The sequence below is a fragment of the Gopherus evgoodei genome, chromosome 8 (genome assembly GCF_007399415.2).
Source record: "Gopherus evgoodei ecotype Sinaloan lineage chromosome 8, rGopEvg1_v1.p, whole genome shotgun sequence".
NCBI lineage: Eukaryota > Metazoa > Chordata > Testudines > Testudinidae > Gopherus > Gopherus evgoodei.
Window position 1 is genome coordinate 79448599 of NC_044329.1, and position 16294 is coordinate 79464892.

Genomic DNA, 16294 nt, shown 5'->3' on the forward strand with positions numbered 1-16294 from the left:
CAGTAGCCCCTGGTGTGGTTGCCTTGCGTTGTCCCCTCTCCACACCTGCTGAATATCTTACCCGCATCAGAAGGAGAAAGAAGAGGACTAGGGAGGATACATTCAGTGAGATCTCCCACTCCTCTATAATCTCCGACAGTAAGTACAAGGCTTGGAGAGGCCTTGACAACAACAATCATGGAGAAGGACCAAGAATGGAGGGACTGGCTGCTGAAAAAAAGGGGTGAGGACCGAGAGGCGCATTGCGAAACGCATCAAAGCATCATGGGTTTGCTCAGGCAACAAGCCAATGGTGCAGTACATTATTGACTTTTCTGCCTAGAGACTACTGACTCTACAACTTTTTCAATCCTCGAAGAACCTCATGGCCACTATTCCCTACACCACCTCAAACACAACAACAGGTGGCATCACATACGTACCCCTACCACTCCACGCCAGGGAAAAATAAGGAGAACAATACCTACATATATATAAACCTGTGGGGAAAAAAAACAAACACAGGAACAGACAATACTTGTATTTATTTCCTTTTTGTTCTTGGGTTTTTAAAAGATGGTTTACTGTTATAGCGTTGCTAGATTGTTTTTACCCTATTTTTGTATTGTGTGCAAAGAAGCAATAAACAAAAAAATTCTGTTTTTGGAAACTGAGTATCTTTAATTAGTGTACACCACGCATTACAGAATTCAGAACAGGAAGCACCAACCCATGAACGCTGTTCCATAAAGTGCTCATCAGATAACATGGTTCATCTCAACCCTACAGTGTAGCAGCCACTTTTCTCCCTTTGCTTCACAGGTGTTTTGCAGTTCACAACATGCAGCTATTACAATAGTGATTGATGTTAGCCTTGCTGAGATGCAATCCAGCAAACAGGCATTGCCAGGAATCTTTAAATCTACCAAAAGCACATTCAATCATTCTGCATCTTCTCAGTTGGTAACTGAATCTTTCTTTGGTGCTGTCGAAGAGGCCAGTGTACAGCTTCATGTGCCAGGGAAACAAGAGTAGGCTGGGTCCCCCAGAAACACTAGTGGCATTTCAACATCGCTAATGGTAACATGCAGATCAGGAAGACAGTTCAGGAATCCCATTGCTGCAAATCCATCCACTATTTCCTGAGCATAACTCAGAGTCACAACCCTGCATAGCAGGAGATGATTAAAAGCCTCATATGCTTGGATCACAACCACCCCCCGTGCGGTTTTTCCCAACTTCAAACAGATTGCCCACTGACTGGCAGCAATCTGGTGTTGCAAGCTTCCAGACCATGATTACTACTTGCTTCTCCACTGCCAATACAGCTCTCAGTTTGGGATCTCTGTGAAAGAGGGGTGGAGTGACTTTCGCACACAGATCCAGGAATGCAGCCTTTTGCATCCAGAAGTTCTGCAGATACTGCTTGTCATCCCAAACTTTCATTACAATGCGATCCCACCAATCAATTCTCATTTCTTAGGCCCAGATGCAGCAATCCATCATGTGGAGCTTCTCCATGAATGCTAACAGCATTCTGGCATTTTTGCCCCTGCTTTGTCAATTATATCCAGTTATTGTGCTTCAGCATCTCCACATTTTCCTCATTGCACACTCAGTTGTAGGAGCACATGTTCATGTTAGGCAAATACAGAAGAATCATGTGTCCTGTATTAGCAATACTCATGAGAATTTCATTCAGTTGTGCACTGTCCATGCTTCTGCCAGAGAGATGATGGAGACCAAAAACAGGCATGTGGAACTGTGGGAGTTTTAAAAAACAGTGCAAAAAATTATGGAATGGAGAAAGTGGCCTGGTGAAAACTTAACCTCTACCTTTATAAATCCCTGGGTGAACTGGTGGCATTCCAAAAACCACTGCAAAAAGCAACCCACAAGGCACTGAGCCAAACAGCAATGCAAGACACACTGGGATACTTATGCATGGAGCACTACAATTTACATCAGTGCAACCACTCACAGGGAGGACATGCAGCACCGATGCAAGCACCCAAGTGTGCATGCACACAACATACTACAGTCAGTGGTTTTATGTTGACATAACTTGTGTGAACCAAACTTCGTAGTGTAGACATGCCACGATCTGTTAAGTGGAGTCTTAAGTTTCAAGATGCAGTCCAAAGGCTATTAACCCAGATGCTCATGCTCTTCTCCTCTGCAGCCAGACAAACACAATAAAACCCACCACAGATTTTAAAGAAGTTGCAGTTACAGTCTGCTATGCAGCTGGGACACCACCTCCATAACCAAATGGAAGGAGATGCAAATGGGAGACAATGAAAAGCAAGGTGCCTAATTAGATTATACATAAAAATATATATATTGTGTATACACATTACATACAAGACAGCTACACTACAGATGGGGAACTGGGGCAGAGAGAGATGTAAGGTCAGAGTATCCATTAGTTTTGGGCACCCAATTGATGCTTAGGACCTGATTTTTCAGCACTTAGCGTTATACAGCACTTAATGTATCCAAAGCACAGCTCTTATTAACTTCAGCTGAGCTGAAAAAGTGCTTAGCACTCACAAATGAGACCCAGGATCTCAACTCAGGCACCCAGAAAATAAGGAACATACTATCAGAGGCTACCTGTCAAAAATCTGATTTAATTGACTTGTTTAGCTTCACACAAGAACTCTGTGGCAGAAGCAGGGATAAAATCCAATGATCCAGGGCAGAACTCAACTGATTTACAAGAAGGAGGGTTCTCATGGGTAACACCTTAACTCTCCCACTACACACCTTTCAACTTCTGCAACAAATGAAGTAGAGGTCCTACTGAAAATATGCTCCTTAACTACATAACCTGATTTATCCCAGAGCAGTCCATTTTGCGCACTATTGGAGGCAGATATCCTGCTAAAAGAACAGTACGTGATCATATAATTAAAGACATGTAATACATACATACAAGGGGAGGGGAGTAATTAAGGTTGCACTGCCAACCTAAATTCTGGCATTTCCTAACTCGAGTGCTTGACTTTGCAACCTTAATATAATGTTCTTTTAATGTAGCTTCCTAGATTTAAAAAAAAAGCAAAATGAAGAGACAAATTCCATCATGTGGCATCATATTGACATTCCAATAGGTTCATCAGCAGGATTGGAACCTTTAAACCCATTGCATAGACCTCTGCCACTCAAGCTAATGGAGTAAATTAACAGTAGTAGGTTGTCCTCCTCTACATGGACAAGCACTAAAGGAGGATGGGATATTTTGCCAGTGAACTTCACTGATATTTGCTGACAGCAAAGGAATGATGAGACTCAAGAATCTTAGGTTCCATTCCAGGCTTTGCAGCGGAGTATGACCTACTGGGCACAGACTCTTCTGACCATTCTCTCCAAACAGGACCCCTCCTGCCCCATCCCTTCTTATCTGTGCTTGTTCTCTTCCCCCCCTCCCCCAGCTCCTTATCCTAGTCCCATTCTCTTCATTTAACCAGTCATCACTCCTCAGGCATCTCATACTAGTCCCAGTCTCCTTTCCTAGCATGTACAAGTTCCTCTTTTTCCAGTTCCTTGTCCAATCTGTCTCTCCCCACTCTGACCTCCAATTCACTCTGCCCCTACTGGCTCCCAGTTCCTGTCTCCCCCTCCTCATCCCATCTCAGTGTCCTGTTCCTACCCCACCACCTCATCAGTCGTGGTCCTAATCTGTTTGCCCAACTAGTCACGATTCTTCTCCCTACAGCTCAATTTGTTGTCTGATCTATCCTCATCTCTTTCCTCTGCCTCACTGGTTCAGAGTCTGGACCTAGCCAGTCTCTGTCTCCACACTCTCTAACCCTAGTCCCAAATTCCCTTTGCCCCGCCACCCCCAACAGCCTCTTGTCCCAGTCTCAATCTACTCTCCTATTCCTCCACTCAGGTCCAACTCTTGTCCCCTCTACATTCAAATCAGGAAGCTTCCTCCTCCACTCTGTCTGGACCCTGCAGGGGGGGGGCATTGAGAGCACAAGAAAAACAGGCTTCCTGTTCACAGTTCCAGTGCCTGACTCTGGCCCACAACAACCCAGAGCTGCAATTGCGGCGAAAATCCTGTTCAGCTGCAGGCTGAAACATGCCCAGTGTAAACATGCCCAGTCTTCAAGGAATTTAGCTGCAATGTTCCAGCAAGTCTCACAAAGGTCAGGCCCTTGCCAAAGTTCAAGTCCCTACTCCAAAGCATGGGGGAAACCAAACTTCTTAAAAACATAAAAAAAAGGTTGCTGGGAATATTTTAACATGGACAAAACAACGTATTTTTCCCTAGCCTCGTTCACAGAAACAGTTCAACTATTCTGGCTTAAGTTTAAAAAACAAAAAAACAAAAAAGCCTTCAGCCTGAGGCAGACACCCAGCATAGAAAATTTCAGCCCAAACCGTTAAAGTTTGTAATTGTTCTAAGTAACTGAAAACAGGGTCTTATAATGGCAAGTGTCAGCAACCTTAATAGGCTTTAAATATAGATATGTAGGTGTACACACACTATTCATAGTTCAAGGGCAAAAATATAAACAAAAGCATTTTGTAACATGAATACATAGTCACCCATTCTCCCTATTCTGCATTTTCACCTTGCCAGCTCTGCCCTGAAAAGTGAAACATAGCTGCTGTAAATATGTCCTTATGAGTCAATATGTTATGGTTTGCATTTGTGATGTCTAAATAGAGAAAAACAGAATTAGACATACAGTACCTTGATGGTTAAGGAATAAAATTAATAAAACTAGGTTCCAAGTCTGCAAGGGAAAGTATCTATACAGTAAAACAAAAGTGCTTTTCCGCCTTATAGTATTGAGACTTACATATAGTTCTCTCACACACACAGGTTTTGTTTAATGACAGCAGCATCTACCCCAACCAAAAATTCCTGTCATCTAAACACTGAATTTTACATGACTATGTTTCTACCCTTTACCTCATCAAGGGCAATAAAATATTCAATCTGTCTTTCACCAGTTACTGTAACATATGGAGAACATAGGATACTGATGGTCTGCGACAGCCTTCTCTTAAGAAAGAAAGTGAAAGACTCTGGCTGAAGAAATTATTTCTTAACACTGACATGCTTGTTCTCTAATTACTGACCTATCCAAGTCTTGCCTTCTTAAAGAAGGCACAGAGGCCTGTAGCAAGACAGCTCCAGAATTATCTGTATTCCTCAAGTCTTCTTGAGCCTTACTCTTATCTAAGTACAGAGAATGGAATGGCTGTATCAGCTGAGGATGTCCTCATGACAGAGACCTGACCCTGGCAGACTTTAGCAGCTGTAGATAAGGAGACAATTGAATGACACCACAGGGTAGTACTGGGCAACGCTCATCTGTTTAAATGTTTCTCTCAAGTCGAGTTCATCTGGTCATCCTTCCTGCTCATAATGTACACAAAGCCATTAGGATTATTGAGGTTATATGAGCTGCAGTTAGGTTGACCAGATGTCCCAATTTTATAGGGACAGTCCCAAAATTTGGAGCTTTGTCTTGTTTGGTGCCTATTACCCTCCACCCCCTGTCCTGATTTTTCACAGTTGCTGTCTGGTCACCCTAACTGCAGTGTCTTCAGTATGCAAATTACACCCCATCTGACCTATTCAGAGCAGTTGAGTGACTGTGCTGAAGTGAGAGTATGGATCTGAAGTATATCTGGGTGAGACTCAGTGCAGATAAGATTGAGTGTAAAATTTCTAGTTTGGAAGAAGACATCGTGGAAGGCTGGATCAGTTCCCTTTGTTGGGGGACATCCTACAACTTATCACACATGATTGCAACTGAAGGTCCTTAGCTGTTTCTAGAAATCCAGGCTGCATCAGTGGCCAAAAGTGCTTATTTCACTTTGGGCTCAGCAGTCTTTTTCAGATGCAAGCTTTACTACAGCTGTCCATAGATTTGTTACTTCAGAGTAAACACACACTGCATGGTGCTACACTGGAGGACAATCCAGAACTTTATCTAATATAGAACACAGTGCCCCCCACCACCCGCGCCCTGCTTACCAGAGCTTCATGCAGTGACCACATTACATCTGTGCTCCAAGACCTACACCATTTCATTTCTGGGTGTAATTCAAGGTATTGTTTCTGACTTACACAGGTCTAACTGGTTTGGGTCCTGGCTAACAGAAAGACCATCTCTTCCCCATGGGATACCTTTGCCACAGAGATTAGTGGAGGCAAACAACCTGACACATTCCATCTTTACCTGAGAGAGGGCTGCTAGAATGCTGTTCTCAGTGAGGACCCACTCAACTCTGAAGTATGCTTCCCTCATTTGGTCCAATAAAGTTCAAGGCTGTAGGCCTTTAGGGCTTTTTAAAAGGCCATCTGTTTTTCCAGACTTTTGAGAAGATGGAAGATTAGGAGGATGTACATATTGATAACCATTTAATCCTTCAGCACTAAGGCAGAGGTGGGGTCCACCCCACCCCACCGATGCATTAATACATCATCTAGAATACATAGAGATGGGCATTTTAAAAAAGATTACGGTTTATATTTAGACAGTGTTTTGAAACTCAAGTTGTTTTGTAAGACTAGCACATATTTTTCCTTGGAGAGCCTGCTGGACCCTAGGGACTTTTACGTGCTTTCCAGTGAACACAAGTTAATTGAAAACAAGTGATACAGAGCCATGAATTGTAGGTATACGATGCTTACCATTCAGGAAACAGAGGAGTAAGTCCAAATCTTTAATTAAAAGATGTGACAAGTTATGTCCTGTGAAATTGGTTCAGCATAAGAACCTACTACACCCCCACTAATATACGCTGCTATTGGTATGATGCACAATTAGAATGCTATGTGCAGTATCTCACGGAGTAATTTTTTTTTTTTAAATACATTCTCAATAGAAGTTCTCATTTAAAAACAAGCGTTAACATCACCAAAAGTTTCATGTTTTATATTATTTTGAAGACACTACTCTTAACATCTCAGTAGGAAACTGATAAACCCTACACTATTTCATGAACTGTAGTGCCCCCTAAATACCATGTTTTAAGCAATATCTTGTGGATTTTTTAGAAGAATCTACTGCTTCCATACTAGTAATTTACAGAAAACTGGTTATCTGTTTTCAACCATCTGCCCACACTTCCACCACATAAGTTACAGTCATCTCAAAAAAAGAAATTTAAGTCATTAGGACCTTAATGGCAACAGCCTAATATTAAATTCAGTGAGTCAGCCAGTAGCCTTAATATCATACAGAGGACTTTCAATATTTTCACCTTTAATGACCTCTTTAATGGATGCTATATATCCATTTTTCCATGTTACCATACTGACGGGAAAGCAAGTCCTTTGACAAGATCTTTCATCAACAGAGTTGGTCCAATAAAAGATATTACATCACCCTCGTCTTTCTAAGATCTGTAGATGTTTGAAAATTTACAGTTTGAAAGTTTTATTACAAGCCCTTTAAAATATAAAATGTTTCAATAATAAAACAACACAGGTATTCACCACAAGCGGCCTATTTCTTTACAAATGAACAGGTTAATAAAGTAATTCAAGGAATAATGCTAGCATTCATTTGCTACTTGCTGACTACTTCCCATTTCTGTTATGGCTTAATATTTACCAGATGCGTTAAGCAGCCACAATAAACCATGTTAGTATTTAGCAACAACAGAAACCATACATTTTTTGTTTTATTTCAAAACTACAATTATCTGTCCTCCAAGTGGTATCATCCAAGAATGGGCTAATTGGTGTGAGTACGCACGAGTGGGTTAATTGCTTAAGATATAGTACTAAATATTCTCTTGCCCCAATCTCCTCTCCCCTAAACTAAGGATCCAGTCTTGCTACTATTGACATCGGTGGTAAAACTCCCGTTGATGCTAACTGGAACACGAGCAGATCCAGTAACTTTAAGCAAAACCTGAAGTTTTGTTGATTAGATTCTTTCTCAGACACTACAGAACATATACAAAAAAATACTGACTACAAGTCCATTCTAATTTTCAGACAGTGAAATTAAAAAAAAGAAAAGATAATGAAAAACTTACTGCAGAAATGTTTTAAATTCTGAGGGCTCAAAGTTCTCCAAATTAAAAGTTTCATGGTCTTTCAGATTAGTTAATTGTTTTCCGGTACAGTATAAGAAGAAGTCTGGAACTCTTGCTAAAAGCACTGCTTTATGCGCTCTGAATAGAGTATCACCGACACAAAAAGTGACATCTGCATGTATTTCTTCTTTAAGAAGCCTGTTAGAGGACAGGAATCATTATGCAATTAAATTCACATCTAGAAGACACACTGTAAACACTGTTTATAATATACTGGAATCTTTAAAAAAAACACAGGTTTTTTTAAATTACAGTGAAAAATGAATGCCACGACAACTCAGGATGTAGTCATCTGAAAAAAAAAATCCTGTTGAAGCATTTTAACTCAGTTCAGTTGCTGGAACTGACCCACATCTTCAGCTAATTACACCAGCACTATGGCCCAAGTGCAATGCTGACACTATGATAAGTTGCTATGGCACACAGACCCCCCAGCTAGTCATGCCACTACTGCATCTGGATCAGTGGAACTGGAGTCAGAGGGCTCATGTTCCCTGAAGGGACTGTTATCAAGAGAGCACCAGGAAAACTAGGGAATTCAGGGAGTTAGGCTGGAAGCAAAATCACCCATGTGGACAGAGCAATGGACAGCGTTTAATAAAGTTCCATTTGTTCAGCTTAACTTTGCAATGCTTTTCTCTTTGAAAATGAAACATGGTGGCAACAGCTGAGCTGTTAGCTTTCTGAAGGGCAGCAGATTGCAAAGTAAGCCCCCACAGAGCCCTCGATTTTGCAGACAAATCCAACCCAGTGATGGACCCAGTTGAAGGAGGATTTAGAGCTGTACACAGAGCTGGTCATGCAATAGGACAACAATAGTAGGAAAGTAAAACTATTATTTTATCTTATTGGGGAACAAGAAGAGAGGTCAGCACCACATGAGGGCTCACCACTGCCTCAAGCCTCACAGCACTCCTAAGAGCTCCGAGGAACTATTGCTCCCCAAAGCAGAACAAAAACCATTCTATACCCACAATGAAATGCATTTCAGGTGGGAGACTGCATGAGGGGGTAAGAGAAGTGCCCCAGCCTATGACAACAAGGAACATGGAAAGTTGAACCATTTTGCAGTGTGAGCAAGAGCAGAGGAGTTTGACCACCACACCTCTTCCAAGCATACCATAGGAGTAATGGTAAGGTTGAATCAGCTGCAAAAACAGCTCAGAGACTGTTACACAAGGCTGTTTCTTCTGATTCAGGCATTGTTTTTAGCATTTGTTGGTATGCAGAAATACTCCATCACACGGGTACCAAAACAGTCCAGTGCAGACAGTGATGTGATGAAGGACCAAAACTTACCACCAATGAGGGGAGACCTGGTGTAGCCAGAAGGATGGGGACACTGCCAAAAGGAGATGGCCAACAATCTGAGAAAGCAGGCATTAAATGTACAGAAGGTCAGCCAAGAACTTACCCTGGAGATAAGCATTCCTGTGAGGATCCAGCCTTTAGAGACACACCAAAAGGACAGGACGAAAGGAGTTGTGAGGGGTGCAGTAGCACCCAGGTCATACAAAATGACTATGCAAGAGGGACAAGTGATTTAGAGGAATGGGAGACACATACAAGACAGCAGACAACACCCAGAGAGTCTCTACAAAGATCATCACAGAATAGGGACACAGAGAAGTATCTGAAGGCCAGCTCCATAGGAAGGGAGGAGATTCAACAAAGAGACAGTTTGCTAGACTCAGAACCCTGGTCTACACTAGTGTTAGGTCAACATAAGGCAGCTTATGTCAATCTCACTCTGTAACTATCGACACTACACTGTTGCTCCCACCATGTAAGCTGCCCAGTATGTTGACTTAATAACTCCACCTCTACAAGACCCATAGTGCTTAGGTCAATGTAGTTAGGGCAACAGAGTGTGTCTATGCAGAATCTGCATTACTCACACCGCCTATGGGTTGTCAGCACCACGCAGGGCTCTTAGCAGGAGACTGATACCACCCCCACCCCCAAAATGGAGCTCTTCCAGCCCCAGGGCTGACAGCCCTAAGGAGGACGGGCTCGATTTCATAGCAGGGAGCCTAACAGCAGTGAAACTGACACTCTTACAGTTTCGTGGCTACTATTATTACACCTTTCCTCTTAGCTCTGGCTAAGGGGCCAGAGAGCTGAGAGACAGTGCCCTGATGCTGCAGTGCTGTGGCCAAGGTACTCCCAGGTGGTAACCCCACCTGCGCCGAGTACCATGACAACGCTGGGGCTGGCCCAGGTGCCCCGCTCCCCACGACCACACTTCGACCCGAGGCTGTGCCCTGCCCCAGGGTGAGTGCCGCGCCCGCGCCCGCGCCCCTACCTGCCGAGATCCTGACGGAGCTGCTCAGCCACCATCTCCTTCAGCCTCTGCCGCTCCCACACCCCCCTCCCGCCGCCTGCTGCCGGGACCCAGCTGGTGTCTTTCGAGACAGCGTCCCCCCCACACCGCGCCATGTGCCGGGGTCCGCTCCCTCTTAGGCGGCAGCTTCTTGTACTAACGCAAGCGTGAGCGTCGATGACTGACAGACGGTCCCTGAGCTACACAGTTTATAGGACATCGCTGGTATTCACGAAGAACCCGTACGCCAGCGCTCGCCCCGAGGGACGGCGTCCACCCTACAGCAGCGACACCAAGCAGCCCAGGGACTCTCAAAACAACTAACTTGCCGGGCGCCTTCTCCACACCGGAAACCTCCGCACATTGGACACAGAGCCAGCCTCCCTCCTCCCATTGGGCGGTCCGGAAGCGATCTTGACCAATCGATGCTGCTCTCCTTCAGACAGACCTGCTCCGCCCCCCAGTTGTTGCGACCCGCTGTGTGGGGCGGAGATCTGTCTCGGGGGCTAGGCAGAGCCCTGGGCGCAGGGCAGCGGCGAGGCGGCGCGGATCCAGGGTCCGAGCACGGAGGTTCCGGGGCAGCCAGCCTGGCTTGGCAGGGGCGCGGAGGAGCGTTGGATGCGAACAAGAGGCAGCTCCCGCAGCCGGCGCGCTGTGGCAGTCTGTGAATGACGATGTAACACGTTTGTGAGGTGCCGCCATCAGAAGGCGGCCGATGTGGTCAATGCGGGGCCTGGCGGGGCTTCCACCGCTGTCCCTTACCATTGCTGCCCTTCAGTGGCTCCCATCTGTTTTGTCCTTGTCGCCGTCCAGCACGGGCGGTGTTACTGGGGTGGGGTCGCAGAAGGGAGGGAGCCTGTTGAGACACTTTGCATCCGCGTGTGCGGGCACGATTATCACAAGAGCGTGATTCAGTTGCTTTTTTCTTGCGTGCCACAGCTTTAAAAGGTTTTAAATAATTCGGTTTCCTGTAGCCACAACCCTCAATAAACAGCTTCAAATAAATAAAGTCCCTAATTTATTTCTAGGGCCATAGGAAAGCATCATACAATAGGGTGTTGCACCAGCATTATTAGGATAAAGACTTCGGGTTCCACGGAAGTTGAATCACCCCTAAATGACTGTCTCATGCTGCAGCCATATTCACTATTTCTCAGGCCCATCTTGCCTTGCTTCTTTCCTATAAATAAAAAGTTAAACAGCAGGTTACAGTGCTTTGTGCAACCTTCAGAATGAGTATTCACCCTGACAGTTGCCATGGCAGAAATCTGCAGTTCTAAAAGCAGAATTTAAAATTAAACCAGTTTTTTTCTTGTTGAAATAGACACAAATTATCTATCATCAGTCCACCCACTCTTAGTCCATATAAAAGATCTGTGATAAAATAGACCTCACTCCTGCCTGGCACCAAATGCCTGTTCACCTGTGTGTGCCAAATGTGCAGCCAAACAGGCTTGTGCACTTTGGGATCTAGCTTACTCAAAACACTTCCCTAAATAATGATCCCACCTTTCAGACTTGAAGGATAAATCCAACCTTCCCCAGTTATTTCTCTTCCCTTAATGACAAGCACATCAGTCTCCTTCCTCATGATAAACCTTCCTGGTGTCCCTTTATCCAGGAATGACAAGTAGCATGCCTGACATGTCTCCTGCCCCCAGCACTATTGTGCTATACCTTTAGTGGAAGTAAGCTTGAAACACATACACATCTTTCTTCACACAGAGCTATAAAAATTCTAAGCATGGCAATTGCATCTGGGCTGAATGCAGTGGGAGCCTAGTACTGAGAGTCTTCTTGAAGGTTATCCCTAAATAAATGTACTTACTCTGTTGGACTGTTTTAACCATCAGTAGAAATGGGTCATATTATTGTCTCTGTATAAGAAACACACATCAAACCCAAACAGTACTGCTTTGAGGAGCGAAGAAAGAGACTTTTTGATCCTCTAAAGAGAACAGATCTGAGAACCCTGAACAAAGCCCTTTTACAAATTAATTTGATTTTGTCGGTATGCTACAGTAATACATGTCTGCATGAAGTAGACATAAAAGAGTAACAGGAAGAGCAAGGCCACCAGAGGATCCAGGAAAACTGGATAGAATAGCTTCACTGCAATTCAAGCAGCAGCTTGACATCTGTTCACTGGTAATATGAAACAGATCGATTTAACTTAGCTTTTTCTCTCCATTTTCCTCTATTGTAATAAATAATACAAATATACAGCACAGCTTACAGACAAATAGTCCTAGGTTTTGGTAATTAAACTAACCCAACAGGGAAGAAATCTTGTTTGAAGATACATAATTCATTGGTATCCACCCAGTTGGGGGCAAATGCAGAGTAGGCAAGTTTAGCATTGATCCTGCCTTTGTCATCCATAACTGGTATCTGAATCAGAAGGGAAATTTTCCCCCAAAACATGTTCAATCTTTATAGACTTAGAAGGTACAGAAGATGTGTTCCAAAATGTATCTGCATTGGAAGGTGGGCCATTGAACCCAATGTTAAAAACATCATAAAGGACTAGCATCTTCTTGTTTTGTTTTTCCAGTCTTTAGAAATCTCTGATTGTTATAAATGTTAGGTCATTGATTCTGTTTGAGAATAGCTTCTTGGAAGGTGAAATATATTATAAAAAAGTCTGAAAATGTGCATCATTTTTTTAGTGTTCAGCTATCATGGTCAGATTTCTGGTTGGTGCTATTTGTTTTCATTTTCATAGATTTCATAAATTTTACGGCCACGGGGAACCATTATGATAATCTAGTCTGACCTTTACCAATAATAGAAGCCATAACTTTCACTTGAACTAGAGTATATCTTTTAGAAAGACATCCAATCTTGATTAAAAGACTTCAAGTGTAGGAGAATCCACCACATCCCTTGCTAAATTGCTCCATTGGTTAATTAGCTGCAGAGATTAAAAAAAAAGTATGACTTATTTAAGTTTAAAGTTGTCTAGCTTCAACTTCCAGCCCTTGGTCCTTCTTAACAGCTTTGTCAGGTATGTTGAAGAACCCTTAACATTAGATATTTCTCCTTGTGTTGATACCTATACATGGTAACCAATGCACTTCTTACCTGTCTCTTTGATAAACTGAAAAAGTTGAGCTTCTTAACACTCTTAGCGTAAGATAGGTTTTCTTGACCTTGCATCATTCTTCTGGTTTTTGATTGAATCCTCTCCAACTTTTTCAAAACTCTTTTATTTCACTCTTTTAATTACTTGTGTCTCTTAATCCGGAGTCCAAAAGGAAGTTGTAGTCATAAAATTATGCCTCTTTTCTTATGAACAGACTCATAAACCTTTATATAAAGATGATCTACCTTCCTCTAGCTTTGAATGGTGATCTAATATCTAACATTTAATCACTTCTTATTAACAGCTTTCCCCATTTGTCCATAAGTAATACTGAGTAGTTGGTGGAAAGTTTATCTTTTAATCACAATTTCCATCAATGGTATATATTTAGGATTAGAAGGATTAGATCAGGGGTCGGCAACCTTTCAGAAGTGGTGTGCCAAGTCTTCATTTATTCACTCTAATTTAAGGTTTTGTGTGCCGGTAATACATTTTAAGGTTCTTAGAAGGTCTCTTTCTATAAGTCTATAATATATAACTAAACTATTGTTGCATGTTAAGTAAAGAAGGTTTTTTAAAGTTTAATAAGCTTCATTGAAAATTAAATAAAATGCAGAGCCACCTGGACCAGTGACCAGGACCCAGGCGGTGTGAGTGCCACTGAAAATCAGCTCGCGTGCCACCTTCTACACCCATGCCATAGGTTGCCTACCCCTGGATTATTTATTGGTAAATGTTGGAAAGATTGATTTTACAATACACATACCAAGCCACGAAAAAAAAAATTCTATCAATAATAATAGAAATTTACAGTTAGGCAAAGAAAAATTCTGCTTGATAGCTTATTAGCATCAAAATCCAGATTTAAATGTTTGAATTAGGATTGTTACAAATGGGCTAGTGGATGAATAGTAAAAACAGGCATAATTTGTTGATTTAAGGATATTTATTTTGTATATTTTGGCATGTGAGGTTAACAATTTGTGTTTTAAACAGTTTATAAAATTTTAACTTTTTGAATCTCCATGTTTACAGTCATTAAATAATCATCTGACCGCCCGACATAATTTCCTGCAACTGTGGAAATTTAAATTTATAAAAATAATTAAAAATGCTAAAACTCATAATCTCACACAACAGTGAAAACTTAAATCAAAATAATCTTTAAAAATACTTACAAATAAATATTGATATCTGTCAAAATTATTTTAAAAAAATCAGATTTGCCAAGCCTATACATACACATACTAAAACTTATTTAAAAGGCAATAGCTTTTCAACATTTCTTATTTATATTATAATATTTTTATAGTAAATCTGTTTTTCAGGCAATTAATTCTCTGTGTATTTGCAGCAATTTATTCCTGTCTCTTATCTCTGAAGTTTCTTAGGCCCAGGTCCTCAAAGGTATCTTGGCTTCTATTTTCCATTGATTTCAAAGGAAGTTAGGAACCTGAGTCTGAAAGGGTGTTTTAGGATTAAAAAGAAGTCAGTGAATCTACAGCCAGAAGTTGAACCTTGCTTAAAACTAGATGCATGTTTCAGGGATTGTTCTACCTCTCCAGCAAAGACTGGTTAAGAAGCTCAGACATCTCTAGTTGCAAGGAGTGTGCATGCCCAGCATTCTGACCTCGCAGCCTTTCCAAACAACATAACTGCACTAGTTCTGTTGTGTACAGGTGCCCTCTATATACATGGGGAGACAGATGAGACAGCATTTATCCCTAAAAGGGGTCACTGTCAGAGCTGATGTCAAATGGCCATGTTTAACTTGGGACTGAGGGGAGGTTGCGGAGGATGAGGGGTTTTCTGCCTTAAAAATTTTAGGGGAGGAAAAAGGCATTGTGTTGCATATAGCAACAGAAGTGAAGTCTCCAGATATATTTATGGATGTAAAGATGAAGATGTACTTTGCATAAGGAATGTGGGAAAAATAGATGCCTGAGTTGCCCAACTCCAGTTGTATAAAGTCCCTCATATTCTACTGTGGCTAAATACTCTAGTTGGACACTTGTGCCTAGAACGTGTTAGGTGTCAATTCCTTTCGCAGCTGGGAGGAAAGAGTTTATAATATCAGACAAGAGGCTTTGTCAGCTACATGGTGGGTTGAGGGAGCATGAAAACTGGGAGGAAGATTGTGTTTGTCAGGGGAAAAAGGGAATACAGATTTGTGCCATGAGCCAGAGAAAGTTTGAGAGGAAGGAGAGCTTGAACAGAACTTGTAGGGGCCAATTTCCATCCATCTCATTGCAGGGATGCAGTTCCACTGCAGGGATGGAGCAACCTTTTCCTGGAGTAGAGTGCTGTTTCTCTCACTTTTTAGAGAAATTAGCAGCATCTTTTCTTCACATTATGGGCTAAGAAAGTGCTTTTTCTCTAAAATGAGAGTGAAGGTAGAGGGGTCTTTGTTCTGAAAAGAGGGTCTTGAACAAGGAGCTGTACAGGGAGGTGACGCCAACTTCTCCCTTCCAATTCTGGACACCCCCATTTCAAGCCTTCTCTTCTCCATTGCTAGCAACCTACATCCTGTTGTTCTCTCTGACTTCCCCCATGGCTAGTGAAATCCATCCTCAAACAACTACTATCCTCAGGGTTATCACTTATTGAGTCTCTCTTTTCCCCTGTGCACAGGGATCTGGCAACACTTCTTGGAGGCAAGAATGATAATTGCCACCATGGGAGGATGAATGCTGAATGGCTTTATTTGCTAGAAATTTCAACAATGATAGCATGAGCAAGGCTGCACAATAATAATGGACACATCACTTTTCAAAACTGCTATTCAGCTTTAGTAACAAATCTCTCCATAAAGAGTCAGGTAGAGGGCA

At 42.3% G+C, this 16294-nt stretch overlaps 1 protein-coding gene across 4 annotated transcripts in view; it reads right to left on the reverse strand.

Moving 5' to 3' along the window:
- Nucleotides 1-10824, reverse strand: part of KIAA1107 (KIAA1107 ortholog) — a 61598-nt gene extending 50774 nt beyond the window's left edge. For 2 of the 4 annotated variants that reach the window (XM_030572834.1, XM_030572833.1), the window contains exons 1-2: nucleotides 10364-10822; nucleotides 7999-8196 (exon numbers count right to left, since the gene is read on the reverse strand). In XM_030572834.1, the coding sequence (XP_030428694.1) occupies nucleotides 7999-8196; nucleotides 10364-10497 (332 nt within the window). In that variant the 5' untranslated portion in view covers nucleotides 10498-10822. Of the gene's footprint in view, nucleotides 1-7998; nucleotides 8197-10363 lie in introns of all 4 variants that reach the window. The other 2 variants (XM_030572836.1, XM_030572835.1) reach the window with 2 other exon arrangements.
- Nucleotides 10825-16294: the final 5470 nt, after the last annotated feature.